General features: G+C 39.6%; 1 protein-coding gene and 1 pseudogene across 1 annotated transcript in view; one reads left to right on the forward strand and one right to left on the reverse strand.

Moving 5' to 3' along the window:
- Positions 1–18143, reverse strand: part of LOC124156558 (guanine nucleotide-binding protein G(s) subunit alpha) — a 135105-nt gene that overhangs the window by 24834 nt on the left and 92128 nt on the right. Inside the window, exon 4 of the mRNA XM_046531178.1 lies at positions 6147–6269. Within this exon, the coding sequence (XP_046387134.1) occupies positions 6147–6269 (123 nt within the window). The remainder of the gene's footprint in view (positions 1–6146; positions 6270–18143) is intronic.
- On the forward strand, positions 12612–12721 carry LOC124156667 (annotated as a pseudogene).

An 18143-nucleotide genomic window follows, 5' to 3' on the forward strand; every position in this document is an offset into this window, starting at 1 on the left:
TAAGGGTGCCCCCAAAGTGTGAAATTTAAATGCAGGAGTCGCAACGATTGACGAGAATTTACAAACATGATGCATCCAACTAGCGCACAGCGCCGAAATTTTATTTTTTCCCCTGCCGATCGAAGGGTGTGCAACGGACAAATAATCGATTGGGATATTCAGATGCGGTCCATTTGGCGCTTCGAGGAGAACCGGCGGCCGCGTCCCTTGGCGCCCAGGGGACGGAGTGACCCCCACCCCCCTCAGGTCTTCTCAGGTCACACAGCACCAAAGGATGCATGGCGCACGCCCGCATTCAATGATCGCCCCCCCCCCCTACCCCCCCCCTTGGATATGACCCTTGTAATCATGTAAACAGCAGATGCGTTGCTAGGGGAAAATATCGCTAAATCGTCATCATCAAAAGAAAATTTCGTGAGGAGCATCCGTAGAATTAAGCAAATTGCATACGTCGACTCGACTAACACGCTTCAACTCATTCCGACACATGTTTTATGCCAAAAAAATGGTGGGCTGCGATGGTTCCGCTTCGTGGTCATTAGAAGGCAATCAAGATGACTCTGCCCGCCTCACGAGCCGTGCTACGCATAACCGAAACAACTAGCTGAAAACGTGATCACGAGTGGGTTCATCAGGTGGAAACATAAACAATAAGAGGTCAGTGGCTTGGGGTGATGTCGGAACCAATTGCCTCGATGGCTTTGAGTATAACGGGGCGTAGTACCTGTTTACGCACAAGATCGAAGGAATGACAGCGGGAATCATCACTCACAATGAGCAATATACTCAACTGCCGCCATTGCAGTAACTATGGAGGGGGATGAGTGGATAGATCTCTCCCCCCTCTCCCAAAGTCTCTGAGAAATAAAAAAGTTATTTAAACTTGTCGCGTCACGGGGCCGTTGTGGCCCGCCCGAAATGCAAGTAATGCAAGGCCGTAACTAAGCCTTACGTTTACAAAGAAAAAAAAGGAAAAAGGAATGAGGGGTAGGAAACCAAATCTTGAGATATTGAAGAAAGGAAGAGGGTGGAAAGAAAATGAGGAAGGGAATAGGGTGGTTTCCTATTATTTTTTTATTGCCTAAATTGAAAGATTATTACTCCTGGAGTACGTATTTCACGCTTTTAGATTTTTAAATGACGATATATATTTTTCGATTGCGATTAAATGAAAAGTGAAAATTTTCAAGCGCGCGAAAACGCTACGGCTAAGTATGAATGATGGGAAAAGCCCGTGTGACGTCATTCTGGTTCCCGCTTCCGCCGCGTGAGGTGACCTTGGGGCGAGGATATTGTGCGCCGCTGCGATGCAGGCTGCTAGCAGGTAGCAGAGTACCCTGCTAGCAGATAAAGCTTGGCTTAAATAAGGATTATTAATAACTTATCAAACGAAGAAAACTTTCCGACCTTAACCAGTTTTAATAGGCGATTATTAAGACATGTTTCCCTGAGCTCTTTGCCTCATGCATGCATTGGTAATCTCAGACGATGTAAAACTCTTATCTACTCGTATAGACACTAGGTCCCTGTGACGTCACGTGGAGTGACATCGCATGGGCGCCAATCTGGCCTTTTTCAAATGAGGATACAATTGACCATTGCCATTCGTCTAAACCGGTATTTCTAAAACCAAATAATTTGTGTATTATGAATACACTAATGGTGGGTAAAAAATCGCAATCAATGCCTTTCGTTTTCTTTGATGAAGGAAACCGCCCTATTCCCGCCTTACCCTGGCTCCCGCCAACCCCGTGTTGTGTCTGTTTTCCAGTCGACGTGTGTGAAGTTCCTCATCCGGGCTTCGGCGAGATAAAGAAATCGTCCTCTTCGCCTTGACATCGGCGAACGAATGCCTTGATGCAGGCGTGCATGAGCTGTTCCTGAGCTTCTAAAGCCCTCCATAGGAGTAGAGGAACCAAAAAACAAAAACCAAGGCAGTCGGGTAAAAGGAAGAAAGGAGGGAAAATTCTACGTAACCCTTAACCAGTGACGTGCAATTCTTGTTACACTACCACTGACGTGCAGTCTGGGATATACCGCAATAAAACAAAAATTCGTATAGCGTTGCAGTCATTTTTATTGTTTAGTGTAATGTTTCTTTGACTTCTCAACTATAATAAAACTTATATTTAATATTTTGCATCCCAAATACGAACCAACGTTTTCAGTAAAAATTGTTATTTGAAACAGGATCAAAAAATTGATATTAAAAGCACTTGAGTTATTATTTTTACCATGGTAATTTTTTAAATTAACTACTTAATTATCCACATTATGCAACTAAAAATGTTTCCTTACAAAAATTAATAATATAATTATTATTCTTGAAAAATCACTAGGAATTGTTTTTAACAATTTTTTGATTCATTTCCAGCAGCACTACGTTCATTGGATTTCCAATTTAGTGACGTGAGGTCTCACAGACCGCTACTCTAATTCACTTTCAACTTTTCAGAAATAAATAATAAGAACGTTAAATTTTAAGAGTGATATGTCCTTATTATACAAAATTAAGACGCTCACGAGGATTATATATATTTTGAAATAGCAATTTTGAAAACATTCATAATTTTAGAAACGCAGCGGTCCCTCAGACCGCACGTCACCGATTGAGGGTTAAAAGAATGGAAAAACATAAGGCTGTTCCGGCCCGAACAAAAATATTGTCTAGTTTTGAACTTCAATAACTGCAGCTGCTCAAATTTAAATTTTTAGAGCCAAAATGATGCAAATTGTAAATCCGGGCATGTCATTTTTCAAAAATTTCCCCGAAAAAGTTGTCAGGGGGGATGGGGGGGGGGGGGGGAGTCGCCACCCCAGGCTATCCCATCTCCCCCAAAGCATATTCCTAGTTACGCAACTGCGCCATAGAGTACATCATCCCCTATTAATAGATAATTACCAAAAGCATAACTCTGAAGATGATAACGATTTTGAAAAGGGAATTGATCCTACTTATAAATTATAAATCCATTATAACAATAATCTCTCTTTAAATAGCAACTTTTCGACAAAATTATAATTTTTGTGACTGTTCTTTTGACTCCACCTTCAATTTGCATGCGAATTGCACTAGTCGGACACAGTCTTCAAAACACAATACGGTTTTTTTATAGCAATTATTGGATATAGATAGGAATCTCCACGGAGCCATTGTCCAGGAAATAATTATTTTGTTTTTCGTTATCTCAGTGATTAGATATTACGCCGTCCGCACAATTTCCCAAGTAATTCAAACCCCAAAAGGCAACGTACTGTTATTATTACTTTTCCTTTCCTTACAGCCTACTCTCGGAATTTCTCTTACGTGATACGTGTACGACGGTTAAAAAATGAATAACGCTCGTCGTCTGAAATTGAAGACGATATAAATATTGATACAATAAGCAATAGCAATAAAACCTAACAGTGGCCGAGAAGAAAGCCCAAGAGAAGTATATTTAATAACAAATTACCTCTCCAAAAATTAATGCACAATAGTGTGTGAGTATGCCTTCTGTGTGGAACGGCACAGGCTCAAGGCTTAAAACATTACTAATAAGGAAACCAAAACGTAAAGAGGGAAAGAAAATTTGGATGAGAGAAGTAGCTGAAATCCATGTAACAGACAAGAATGAGGAGCAACAAGAGATGATACATAGCAACAGGTAGAAGATGATAATCAGGAAATCAGCGCAACCAGGAATCGTATTAGAAGAATAAATATCAAGAATAATCGAAGCTGAAAAATACTGGCGGTGCCCACAAATCGTCCCGGAAATAAATGTGACGAAAACTTGAGGCCTGGGAGTAAGATCACTAGGAGAGGCTCGTTTTTGTAATGATTTCCATTTCGAGGGACGAAATCGATGGGTACTCAGCGAAGTAAAAGGACGGTCAGGGTAGAGTGTGTCACCAAGGGTTTGAGTGGCGTCCCCGCATCAACACGGGCACTCCCCAGGGCAGAGCCCCCTCAATCATCGAAGGTGGATGGGCGGCAGCGAGGAATGATGGCAGGCCCCGAGCAACACCACCTCGCTGAAAATCACCCCAGCTTCATATCCCTTTGCCCCACAACGTCGCAGCACTAACGACGCACTAAAAGCAGCCGGAGTGGTAGAGCAGCTGACCGATGCACAAATCGTCCTCACGAGTCATAACCTTCTTGATGAGCTAACATTTATGTATGTCCCTAACATACAGAAATAAAAAGAAGGATAGGAATGGAGAAAGAAGTTTTCAGGAGGAAGAAAAGAGCCTTGTGTAACAAGGCACTGGAATTAAAATAGAGGAAGAGATTGGTGAACTGCTATGTGTGGAGTGTGTTCATGTATGAATGTGAGACTTGGACGATGGGGAAGAGAGACAGGGACAGGATTGGGGCGTTTGAGATGTGGGTTTGGAGGAAGATGGAGGGAATACGGTGGACGGATCGAGTTAGGAATGAGCAAGTGTTAAATAGGATGGATGAGAAAAGAACGTTGATGGACTAAATGAATCAAAGGAAGGGTAACTGGCTGGGACATTTGATGAGAGGGAATGGAATTTTAAAAGTAGCTTTGGAGGGAACGGTGGAAGGGATCAGAAGAAGGGGAAGGAGAAGGGAGGTGAAGTTCATCGACAACATAAAAATTGGAAGATATGGAGACATAAAGGAGATGGCCGGAGACAGAAAGGAATGGAGACAGCATTGGTGCGGGGGAACCTAGCGACGGTCAGAACACCACAAGATGATGAAATATATACAGAAAGTGTAAGACGTCCGCGCGGAAATGGAAAATGACCAACCAAGTGTGAGGTCTTTCCCTTGAATGGGCGGCGCACTAACAAGGAAAGCCGTTCGTAGCGAGGACATGAGGTGGTAATCGATACGCATGAGATAAAATCAATGTTCATAGTCGAAACGAAACATAGAGGAGAACACTAATGAACATATTTTGCATCATAACATTTAGAGGGACAAACTGAGTCATCAGTCACTATTTTCCTACATTCCACAACATATACTCTCGTCCATCATTTTTTTTACAAAACAACTTTGGATTCTCGGACGAATACTAATACTCACGGGTCCTGGGGTATTCCAAATCCCAAATGACTCAGACAATCTCCTCACGAATATAGTGTATTAAATCCAAGGGAAATTTCGATCCTCAACAATCAATGCGGGTACTGTGTACATGGCTGATGTCGAGATTCTTGAGTACTCATCCAGTAATATCCATTCTATGACGATATTGTGAAATAACTGTAAATTAATGGTCAGTTTAGACTTCAATCTCTAATTTTACTTGTTGGGCTACCAATTACTTTTATAGAGATATTCTTCTAATCAATCATGCGATAAGATACTGAAAGCTTACGTTAATTATTAATGTTAATGCCTGCATTTGACCCAGGGTCAACACTTATGTATGGAAAAAGAACGATTTCCAGCACCTATGGGCTCTCGAGTTAAAATCTTATGTTATTAGCATATTTACATCTGCACACTAACCCACAAGCCGCCCCGCATTGGTAGGTATGTGGCGGGAGGTGTTAGGATACCAGCCGTAAGCAGAAAGAGGATAAAAAAATATCGGTGCTCGCTAAGGGAGATTTCACCGCCAGAGTTCGACATAGCATTTAAAGGAGTACTTCGTGGCTCTGGGTAATAGCGAATTAGTGTGCCTCTCCATTCGGAAAATACCTCTCATTTGATGATTTCTGTCAGACCCGAGAATACAGTGCGGTTCTAAGACGATGTTCTCATGTGTTATCCTTGCCTGATTTGATACGCCGGACCAGTCAGCACAATAAATTGTGAGGAAAATATCCAAGCATTATCACTTGGTACGTCAAGTCTCTTCGAGCTCATTAATCCTGACATAATGTGAATACTCATGTGCTGAATTTGTTTAAAATGTAGAGAGTTTCAGAGTCAGAACCACCGAGATTCATTTTCCACGCCAATATTCCCATTTCATTTATGGTTTGTCTGAATCATGTCCCAAAAAACTTGCATGACTAGACCATACGCCATTTACCAATACCGAATATATCATCGTATCCATGAAAATTGGAATTATTTTACGCTCTTAGCCACGAAGTATGGCAATGAGATGAACACTGAAGTAAATTTCACGCAGTGAGGCGAGAGAAGATAGCAGCTCCCTGGAGGAACTTACCGGTGGATAGTCGAAGTCGTGTTGCGACGCCACGTCCTGGATGTAATCCACGCGACTCCGGTTGTCCTGGGGCTTCTCCAAGGGGATGGGCGGCGCCAGAGTACTCATGGCCCCCGTGATGGTCTGCGAACGGAAAATCACTCACTCATTAAAAGGTTGAGACCAGGGAATTTCACCATCTATAGCTGGTGGGGCTATATATAATGCAATTATGTACTTCAACACCCCTAAACGTACTCAAATCCTTCAACATCAAAAGTAAAAAAAGTCGACGAATAAAACGTGGCTAGAAATAAATAAAGGCAATCTCATGATGACTAACGGTACAAGGTGACTCCAAACGTTTTAAGTCTTTCAATTGGAAGCCGACTATACGTTCTTCACATAGCGGCAGAGTTTGACTCAATGTGCAGCCGGATCTTTTTGAGGATTTGGAGTCTCCTTGCAGCGTAAGAGACCAATGGAATTACCTTTACGCATCATTATTTTTCTCCAACCGAGAGAATTTTATTTTATTCCGTTCACGATTCCATATGCCTGATCAATTCAGTTGATTTTTATGAAATAACCGGTCTTAACTTCTCAGTTTCAGAGGAATAAATCGGAGTTTCATGAAAAATAAGCCACAAGCAATGAAGGAAAATGAAAAGAAACCGACAATATGTGACTGACATAATCAACGAAAGCATCCGAAGCATTTTGAATCTAGTTTTGTTGCATGGCGGCCGTGGGTTCGAATCCAGTCAGGTATTGAAGGACTTAGATAATTCAAAATGAGTCTTTCATATTACCTATCAAATGATTAGTAAATCCAATAGGCAACAGAGGAATTACTGTTATTATTTTACACTTTTCGCAACGTAGGATTGAAGCGCAACACCAGTTGAAATTCGTAAAATCGCTCTCTCTCTTTTTCAATTAAGAAGAGGAATGTAAGAATTTCAAGATCTAACGATCCTTCTTCCATGGGTCAAAAGTTTTCCTGCCTACATCGCAATCTAAGCCCGACACCATCACCCTTAAACCTTGCACTGCAGTTAAAAATCACAGTTACGCATTCAATTGATCGACAAGTGTGGAATTTTCAGCGAAAATGAGCAAGGGGTGGACAGAAACATGGAGGTGGAATAAGCATGATTACGACAAATAATCCTTAGTACATAGTCATAGCTAGCCTTAGAATATTTTGGTCGGACCAGCTGTTAGGAGGGATAAAATATCGTTAATGTAATGAAAACTTAATGAATAGGGTGGTTTCCTATTATTTTTTTATTGCCTACATCGAAAGATTATTACTCATGGAGTACGCAATTCACGCTCTTAGATTTTTGAATGGCGATATCTTTTTTTCGAGATTAAACGAAAAGTGAAAAATTTCAAGCGCGCGAAAACGCGACGGGTAAGTAGGAATGATGGGAAAAGCCCGTGTGACGTCGTTCTGGTTCCAGCTATCGCCGCGTGAGCTTGGGGCGATGCTTTGAGCGCTGATACGACGCAGGATGCTAGCAGGTAGCAGAGTACCCTGCTAGCAGGAAGTGCTTGGCATAAATAAGAATTATTATTACCCTATCAAACGTAGGAAACTTTCCGAACTTAGGTAATTTTAATGGGTGATTATTAAGAGATGTTTCCCTGAGCTCTGTGCCTCATGCATGCATTGGTAATCACAGACAATGTAAAACTCCTATCTACTCATATAGAAACTAGGTCCCTGTGACGTCACGTGGAGTGGCATCGTATGGGCGCCAATCTGGCCTTTTTCAAATGAGGTTAAAATTGACCATTAACATTCGTCTAAACTGGGATTTCTAAAACCAAATAATTTTTATATTATGAATACACCAATGGTGGGTAAGGAATCGCAATCAATGCATTTCGTTTTCTTTGATGAAGGAAACTGCATTTCAGTACATAACAAAGAATCTATTTCGAAGATTCTATCAGGGTGAGGATTTGCGGAATATGCGGATGAGATAAGGAAATACAAACAATAAAGCGACACACAACATCTGAAAAAAGACCGTGAAGCACTGACTAGAGAATTTCTTCCGAAGCAGATCCATTTGCGAATTAAATCCAAGTCTGAGTAGGCTAAAAAAAACACTGCGTGTCCTCTACGTTTTTGCTCCATTCCTAAGCAAAAGATGCGGGCTCGCGAGGATACACTCCCGGGGGCAGGGACTGTAAGCGCGAGCTTTTCACCTCTGCACCCAGAAGGGGGAGGACAGGAAGGAGAAAGGAAGGAGGCGCCGCCGCGATAGGAGCCCGATGACGCCTCCTGGGACGGGATAGGTAAGGAAGGGAAGGGACGAGGAATCCCGCACCGTCACAAAGGCGGGCGGGTCCTACCATCAGCAAAACCAGGCATCAGCCATTGCTATTCTAACAACTTTGGAGGATTATCCTATGAGGAAGAATAATCCAACGATCAAATCGTAGCAGGTCTACAGTAAACGAAGCTCCAAAAAGAATGGCCAGACTTCTTATTTAACTTAAAAAAATACAGAATATGAAAACTTAATACAATTACTACGCTGAAGTGTACTTCCGAATTCACGTGGGTTTTCATGGGTGGCCATTTAGTCCCTTTCTGGATGAGCGGCATTAACGGGGGTCGAATTCGGGTCGCCCCTAAGCAAATATTTCCCCAGCTCACCACCTCCCACAGCTGTCAGCACGAGGAGCCGTAGTACTTGGCAAGACCATCGGGAAGATTGATTGCGAGACGAATAAATCCCCATTCATTGCTCGATCAATAGAGAGATAAAATGTAAAAATTATCGATTTTTACAACGTTTTCCTGAACTTGACTCGGTATCAATCTGTAACGGTGGAATTTTTCCATCGATTCCAAACTAACTCACCGGGTGAGCTAGAGCTCTTGAAATTTGAAAGAAATTTCAAATATCGATGCCAATACTTGATTTAAGTAGGTGGTTTAAGATCAATCCAATCAATATTTCTCGAATTTTCAGCAAAATTAAATTAAATATGGAGATTTGTTCCATAAATTACAACAAAATTAATGGTGGCGATGCACCTTCGCTTACACGCGGCTACGTTTTAATTTGGATACCAAGAAGCATAGTATACGCATATATGTAATTTCAAAATTGTAAAATAAAGAAGAATAACATAATACACACTATAATTTTGAAGATTAATACTACGTTTCCATGAGAATTTTAAAAATCAAATGCAAATTGACTACCTTAGAAATAAAGAAAAACATTTGCCATGAACAAAATATCGTTCATGGGCTTACATTTGACAAACGTTTAATGAAACTTTTTTCACGCTCTGACTTAAACGTAACCTGGTTTCTCAACTTTTGATTACTGATTTTTGGCATAAACTGCATGAAGCACAGATTAAAGAAATCATTACGACGTTATACGTATGCTACGACTGGTGGAAAAGCTATTACAATTGGAAATAAAAGGACGCGATCACGCAGAGGATAGAAAATGAGAGATCAGGTAGTTAACAAACTTTCCAAATAGTGTCAAAGGGAAAGATAGAAAAATAAATACTTTGGTCACAAAAAGAAAGAATAGAAGCAGAAAAAGATGAGATTTGACTGATGCATCGAATTACCTCAAGTGGTAGACTTTGGGTCGTATGGAAACTCAGAAACCCATTTTGTATTTTAAGGTGGTCAAGGATTTCGTTGATTTAACCGATCTGGAGCGAAGCCTTCGAATATCCTCCAATGCACTATAGTGGAAAGGAAGCTTAGTCAACGATATTCCACTTGGATATTGATATAATTGGATACTGATGAACGTTTATCCTCTCCAATAGCATCATTTTTTAAAGACATATCGTTCTGTCACCGCCGAGAACTTAGACTTTCTTAATGATAGTTACGTTGTCTACCGCAAGCCTTAGGTTTCTTGGATGGACTGCATATCATTATCTACTACAATGCCAGGAAAATTGTATGGTCAAACCTAATAACCGAATGCAAACCCTGTGGCAATGTAGAACTTAACTAAGGAAAGATAGTAAGGACGTGTTTGTGTATATCCTATAGTGCATCAGAGAAATGAATATAAATCTTCTAGAAGGAACATTTGCCATATGAAACACAACAACTTATGTCCTCGAGTCATTTCTCGTTTGAAACTTCCATGTAATTTATTTATGCTTTCACTGGGGGCTCGAAAATTTCATTCGATTTCTTTTTGTTCAAAATCAACTCAAAGCTATCAGAAGAGTCACAAGTCCGAAATGTCCACCGGATGTTTCATCAACACAGTACGTAAAAAGTGCAGTAATTTAAAATCCATTTCAGCATCACCACCATCCCGTTTCCAAGACTGCAGAAAATTGCATGGGTATTCATTCGCTTTGAGGTATTTGAAGCGTTCTTGCTTTCTGTAAGTTATTTTTGGACAGCAAGAGTTGTGATCCGCTGAGACAAATATTCAAGTCTCTTCGGTATGGTGTCGTGAGATGAGTTGTTGTTGAATTTCTAAAATTATTCTATGTGGCTATAGTAAAGAGGTTGATGATGAGGTTGATGGTTGATTCGTAGAGAGTGATCCCATTTCAGATGTGCCACATAGACCTAATGGAAACTTATTATTAACGTACTTGAGCGATTTATTTCTTAGGTTTACTCGGATTATAATTCATTATTAGGACTCTGAAACATGAGATAAAAGATGATGTGATAGATGCGAGTTAGTAGCGTGAAGCAATTTTTGCGGACTATGGCAGTTACTGAATAATTACAATAAAATATGACATAATTTGACTATAAATGGATAAAATACCCTTCCTATGATTTATCGAATGCGTACTCATTTTTTTTTAGAAAATACGTTAAACGTATGACTGAAAAATGAGCATTAAGAATTGTGTTTATGCATTATCTTGCTCCACATAGTGCAATATTTTACGAGCATGTGGTCAGCGTGATAGTAAAAATATTTGCACTCACCCCCGCAATAGTCGCAGTTAGAGCAGGAAGTTCACAAGCACCATCACATCGGTTAGCAACTGTCTGCAAGCACGTGAATCACGCGAACGGAGAAATGAGTCGGTCGACGCTTCCCAAGACTCAAATAATATTCTTGTCTATACCGCATATATTAAACGTGCTTACTCAACAACTATGGCCACCAATTGTAAACGTTCGAATAATAACAAATTAATAATAACAAATTCGACCAATTTCGAACTGGTGTGGTGTCAAACATTACAATTTTTATGTATATTCAATATAGAAACGCATTCGTCATAGTAAACTAACCGCCATGTTGTTTGTTTAAATTAGTGATGGGTCGATCATGAACGATTCGATCAAAAAGATTGAATCACTAGGTGAATCAAATGACTCATGATTCATTTCGTTAAACAAGTCGATCATCAATCATCAATCACTCCGACTTCCGGTTTCATATCAATCATCTCGGTTTCCGGTTTGATTCAAAATTTGGAACGACCGATGCTTAATCTCTTTTCGTCAGGGCAGAAATAGTTGTGATAAAATTAAATACTATGTTATGAAGAACTGAATACTTGTGTAATCTTTTTCTTAAATGTTTTCCAGCAGTTATCAGTATTAATAACACCAATACACGTAAAAGGAAAATATTAAGATGACTCCTGTAGGAGAACGTTAAGAAGTAGAAGTTAAAGCTGGTTATATTTTATTGTGCCGTTCATAAAATTATCCTGCAGATCAGATTCATGCATAGTGTGTGGTGTATTTTGTGTTATATTTTGATCAACTATAGTTAGAAATTATTTTATTAGTGTTAAGAAACTGTGGCAGTTTCGCCTTCCCAAATATTTTCATGACACTGCTTCCTTCATTTTTGCAATCTAATTTACTCATCTAGGAATTCACAATTAAAATAGTATATGAAATGATAATATGGATAGCAATCAGCGTTACCAATGCTCTTCGCAGATGAGGCAGTATTTATTCGATTATTCAAAGTGATTTATTACATCCATTGATTGAGTCTTTTCGATCTTGATTCCTTTTGAGTCTTTTCAATCATGACTCCTTTGAGTCTTTTCGATCATAGTGATTGAATCTTGATTTGAGTCTTTTCGATCATAGTGATTGAATCTTGATTTGAGTCTTTTCGATCATAGTGATTGAATCAATTGATTGAATCACTTATGTGACTCGAGTCAAAATGATTGAATCACTAAAATGATCGACTTTGCCCATCACTAGTTTAAATAAATAAATTAAAATTAACAATCGTAGTGAGGAGGCCATAATGGTAGTGAGGGACGCGGAGGAAAATACTAACATAGTCGTGTATTGAGAGAGCTAAGAGATAGACGTGTTCTAAAAAGGATCGGGAGAAAAGCTAACATAGTGGTGTATTGAGAGAACTGAAAGAGAGACGTGTTCTAAAAAGATCGGCAGAAAGAAGAAAAGGACGCAAAGAAAAAGGAGGCGCCTACGAGAGAGAAAGAGAGCGGAGGAAGATCGATACGGCAGAACTCAAGTCAGTTCGTACAAATCTTTCGCCTTTTACCAAAGATTTCCGTGGCGGGAGATCAGTTGTATTTATAGACAATTTTGATTGTGCCCATTGGAACAGAAAGGGAAATTACGCAATATATTTGTATAATATGAAGTTGTAAATTGGACCCAATTAGTTTTCTTTACGACATTTTGAATATAATTTGTAAAAAGTGATTTTGGTGCATGTTATTTCTTAATTAAGTGTATTTCTGTACCCCAGGGTAACACAAAATAAGAAGTCGAAGGTGAGTTTCGTTAGGTACATCCTCGGTTTCATATCGTCTTGCCCAATAGTAACTACCACTTGAAGTGCAAATAAGGCAGAAGATAAGTAGATAATTTCGGATGCGTTTCTTGCCTTTAGAAAAGAGAAAGTATGTACTTAATTTTAAAGAATATTTCACCCCAACGTACATGGATTAAAGCGCGTGGGTGAAAAATTTAGTTTGGAGTCGCTTCCATACCCCGATCATTTTGACGGGAGACTTTCTCTGGAAAAATGAAATTCAAATTAACCTTCGACAAATCAAGGGCCCATAGAGTCGGGAATGAAGCCCATATGCCATAAGTAACAACGAGAACATTTGCATTCATTGCTGGCGAAGTGATTGGGACCAGCAGGGCGAAGTAAAAACAGTGCTAGTGAATTAGACACTGATCGGTTCGGAAGTCGCAGGGTCGTGAACTAAAATGGAAAGAGAAACTTGTTCTCTCTTCGGCAAGAGTGCTTGGACACGAATTAGCGCCCGTCGCGGAGGGAAAAGAGGGAGAAATTCACATCAACCCTCCTTCGGGACGTGCGAAATGCTTTCGCAAATTATGTCACTGCCAATACTATTTCCAGGCAGCCTACATTGCTCCGAGGTGCCGAATCGTATTAGCGAGGCGATAAATGATTTTCACTCAAAAGCGACAGGATTTCAGGAAGTGAACTGTTGTCACAAAATACGCGACGGCTTTCGCTCCGACTGCGCGGTTGAAACAAAGCTGCTCACAGATAAGCATGGAAGTACCCTTTCCATTCCTCCCCGATGAGATACTTCTGGCGGATAACCCAAAGCATTCATGAAAGATAACAAATAAGCCTTGATTACGAACGAAATAAATGCATAGCATGGATGGCGTTCCGATTCCCAATGACAACCAAACAAATAATTTAAAATATCATGTCATTGTATCCGCCTTTTTGTATATGTCTACTATAAATATCTCAGAAACATTTTAATGTATAATTCCATACCATATTTATTTGAACAAAAATTCAACTGTAGTCATATGTAATATAAAAAATATTGGAAAAAACTATGTGTTCAACAAAAAAGATCAAATTCTAAAAATTACGCAGTAATTGAAAAATACGCTTAAAACATGATATGAGAAATAAGTAAAATTAAACATTGCGATATTCAGAACTTCCACCATCTCGTGCCTTATAACATACAATATACAAGAAAGCTAAATAAATGAAAAAATAGAAGTATTATCAGTCATGATAAGTGGTAACTGTCAGCTACGATGTAGATAGCATCATCTAGAGGCTTTCCAAATAATAAAAAATATAGAGGAGGAAGACAACATAATATAGTTTTCGTATAACCGCTTTTAAAGGTTCTTTGGATTTTTTAAAGTATGAACTTAATATTATCAGCGAAGGTAGGAAGAGCGTATGTTAGAGCGGAATATTTTTCTTTATTTATTTCACCAACAAAAACGGCAAAAAAGGCTTTCACATTTTTTGTCCTCAATATATAAATAACCGCTTAAAGATAGCACAATAAAAAAGCAAACAGAAAACAAAATGTTTAAACACATGAAGGATGTTATGGGTTAGACAGTGGTGAATCGTTCAGATAGCGTTTTAGGGATGATTTGAAAATAGTGGTGTAGGAGAAGAGGTCCATGGATGGATATTTTGAAACTAGGGAGTTAAAGGAGGAGAGTCTTCGGCATAAAAAAGAGCTCTGGGAGATGGGAGTATCAAGGGAGTACAGGCACGACCGCTGAACGATAAAATCCCGAAACTCCTCCCTAAGCGATGCTAAGAAATTGCGAATCAGAACATCTTGAGAAGGAGTTCTAAACTTGCGGCCAATGCATGGGAAACAACGCAACGTTGAATTAGTTCATCCCAGTCCATTACATTCGGATGAGATTGCGACATGGATGAAAAATTACTTGGATCCCGTACGAAAATTATTGCGCCTCAAAATGCACTATCCTTGCGATACATTTTTGTGCATTTAAAATGCATGGGAGTCGGCCACGTTCGGAGGGCCCGGAAGCGCTTCTGCCAGGCTTCAACCGCTCCCTTGTACAGCGGAGCTTAGCGACCACACGGAAAAAAAAGTTTAGTTAGAACTATCGAATTCTGATGAAATTTATCAAACTTTTGGGTTCATATGGCACATTGAAAAATTCAGTAATTATTACTAAACCAGTTTGATAAATTCTATCAAACTGATTTGGTAATTGTTACCAAAATGGCCACAGCAGTTCGATAAAAACAATCAAAATCGAAAGGGTAATAAAACCGACGTAGCGTGCACATGTGAAAGATTTTCAACCCAGAAAACACTATTCTAAGTGAAAATCATAAAATTAGGAGTTTGACGTAAGTTTCTGCAAAAGAAATACAAAATAAAAAGTGGAAAAATAACAAGCCTGCATGAAGCATTGAACGTGGGCCCCCCGCGTGGTAGCAACGGACTCTAACAACTAGTCTAAATCGGCTGCCATAATAGTTAATGACTCAAACGCCATAATATATTACTATTGTAAATAATCAACCTTTGCTTTGAAATGTGAATATGGTGTGACCACAGTTTCCCTTTGTATGCTTAAGAGGAATACTTGATGCACACAATTGCATTACGTAGTTACTCCATATGAATATCTAGCGCAGATGCGCAAGAAAACTTTATTTGCAGGCTTATTACATCGATATAGAGATGGCTTTAACGTGCTGGGTGACATCCTTAGCATGGATTGGGTCTAGTATCACGGCTTTTATCACATGTTATTAAACATGATCGCGAATAGTTATACCTCAGGAATACCTCTAATCAAAGTTTTAATGTGTCGAAATACACAAACATCTCCTTACAGCTTTAATATCTATGATAATATGCTATTCAATCAATGTCTTTGATGCACCAGCTAACGGGTAGTATTGCAATTTAAAGCAGGAAAAAAAACATAAAAATGAACGTAAACAAAATTAAAACGTTATCGCCATCACAAATAAAGAAAACAAAATCATTTTTACCCACCTATCTTTTATGTAAGGCCTGTTTAAGAATCTTTCAACTGCATATGTGTATTGGTATAAACATAAGAGGAACGATAGACCGTTCGATAGATTACGAAACACTTGGTAAATTCTATCAAACCACATTTGCATAGAAATGTAGAGTTTGATAATTTTTATCAAACAAGCAATCACCTTTGTAAAATTAATCATAACTTCGATAAAAGTTATCAAACTCATAATCGTATTGAATTAATTCGGTTAATTTTACGAAACTCTTCCGTACAATTGACCAAATTATGCAATACCAAAATGTTTGATGAAATATATCAAGAGCTCACGCTAGCGTTTGGTAAAATAAATCAATTGCTTAATAATTTGTATCAAAGTTTAAGTATATTTAACAAAAATACTTCCTATCACACCAGTTCGATAGTTTTAATCAAATCTTTTTTTTCAGTGCAGTATTGTCCCGTTCTTTTTAACTCAATGGGCATGCAATAAGCTTCGATACTACGATGGTTATGAGATGATGGATTTTTGGCATGAGAGGGATGACAGCAATGGAAACGAACGCACTTGTCTATTTAAAGTGGTTCGAGGGATGACCTGTGTGACAGTTGTGGCCAGAAAGCGAAATGTTGGCATCGAGGAGAGTGAGTCGCGAGAGACAGAGAGAGGATCGGAGGAGAGAGTGTGAGAGAGAGAAAGGAGTTAATAGAGGAGAGGGAAGAGTGAGTGGGGCTGTGATATGAGGCCACGGGAGAAAGAAATCGTCGCGGACAAAAGGGGTTCGAGGGAGAATGATGGAGGAACGAATGCAGGCCCCGTGCGCGGAGGAAAAGGTGCCCAGGTGAAGGTCTACACCGCATTTCACGTAAGGACAGCAATCAAAAACAATCAAGAAGAAAAACGCGTAGAAACTAAGAATGATAGTCTGGATGCCTAATACAGTAAGGAGGGAATGCAAGAAGAAAGTAAATGGGAGGGAGAGGAGGAGTGCAATAAGTCACAACCATGCATTGAGAAACTCTCGCGAGGAGTAAGATGGCTGGAAAGCAGGTGCTGGCAAAAACCAAGCCACAATAGAATAGGACAAGAAACACGCGAGATGCGAAGGGTGAGTTTTATAGGGAATTAAGACATAAAGGAAGCATTCATTATTACTATTACAGTATTCTATCGATTAAGGTAGGTTTCCATGGAGTACTAAAGAAGTGATCTGGAAGCCTCCCTTTCCTTCCAGCACCTTCTTCAATTCACCGTAAGGCCTACTCCCTTTCAATCTATCTAAAAATACTATTCTTTTCCTTCCCCTCCCTCATTTCCCTAACATTCTACCCTATAAAACCATTTTCAACATCCCCTCCCCGCTAAGTATTCGCTCTATCCATACACTCTTGTCTCCTCCGTACCTCATCTAAAAGCTGACTCTCCTCACCAACCATGTCCAGCACTTCGTCGTTCCTTTTCCTCTCCGTCCATTTCACCCTCTCCATTCTTTTCCATACCCACATCTCGAATGCCTCCAATCTTCTCTCGTCTTCTTTCCTCAATGTCCACGTTTCCGCACTGTAGAGCGCTACAATCCAGATCAAACTCTTCACTAACCCTTTATTTAAACTCTTACATAACAACAGGTGAAATTGCTGTTTGTAGGTGCATACTTTAAAATTACAATATAACGTGAAGTATACGTCTACGTCGTTAATACAAGATTAACGACAACGCAGAGTCGCTAGCTAAGCTTTACATTGAATTGGAAGACACCATTATTTAGGCTAGTGCACGATCATAGTTCACCCTTGACACCCCAGATTTTATCATTACAACCATTGTACTGTAAGGCAGCGTATTGTCAAAATTTTGCCTTTACGGCTGAAAAAGTAGCAAAACTTCGGGCAGTTTTAAGAAGTATATATAACTTCTCTGATATTTCTCGATATTCACGATCTGTAGCGAAAAGCGCAGGTTTGGAGGCTCTCAACCGGTTATGGCTTCATCGAAATCCTTCTCCCTAGCGTTGCCATCCTTGATAGACAGTGAGGGCATAACATTTAGTACCATAAGCCTCGGTACAATTGCCATAGGAATTCAGGAACCTGTATAGGGCAGTGGCCCGGAAAGCCAAAGGTCCCTGGTTCGATTCCCGGTCCCGAGGAATTCATTATCATGGTAATCCAAGTATATTTCATCGCCGTTCACGCGGATGACTTCAAAATATTACACATCACGTGACAGATATGATTGT

The sequence above is a fragment of the Ischnura elegans genome, chromosome 3 (assembly GCF_921293095.1).
Source record: "Ischnura elegans chromosome 3, ioIscEleg1.1, whole genome shotgun sequence".
NCBI classification, from domain to species: Eukaryota; Metazoa; Arthropoda; class Insecta; order Odonata; family Coenagrionidae; genus Ischnura; species Ischnura elegans.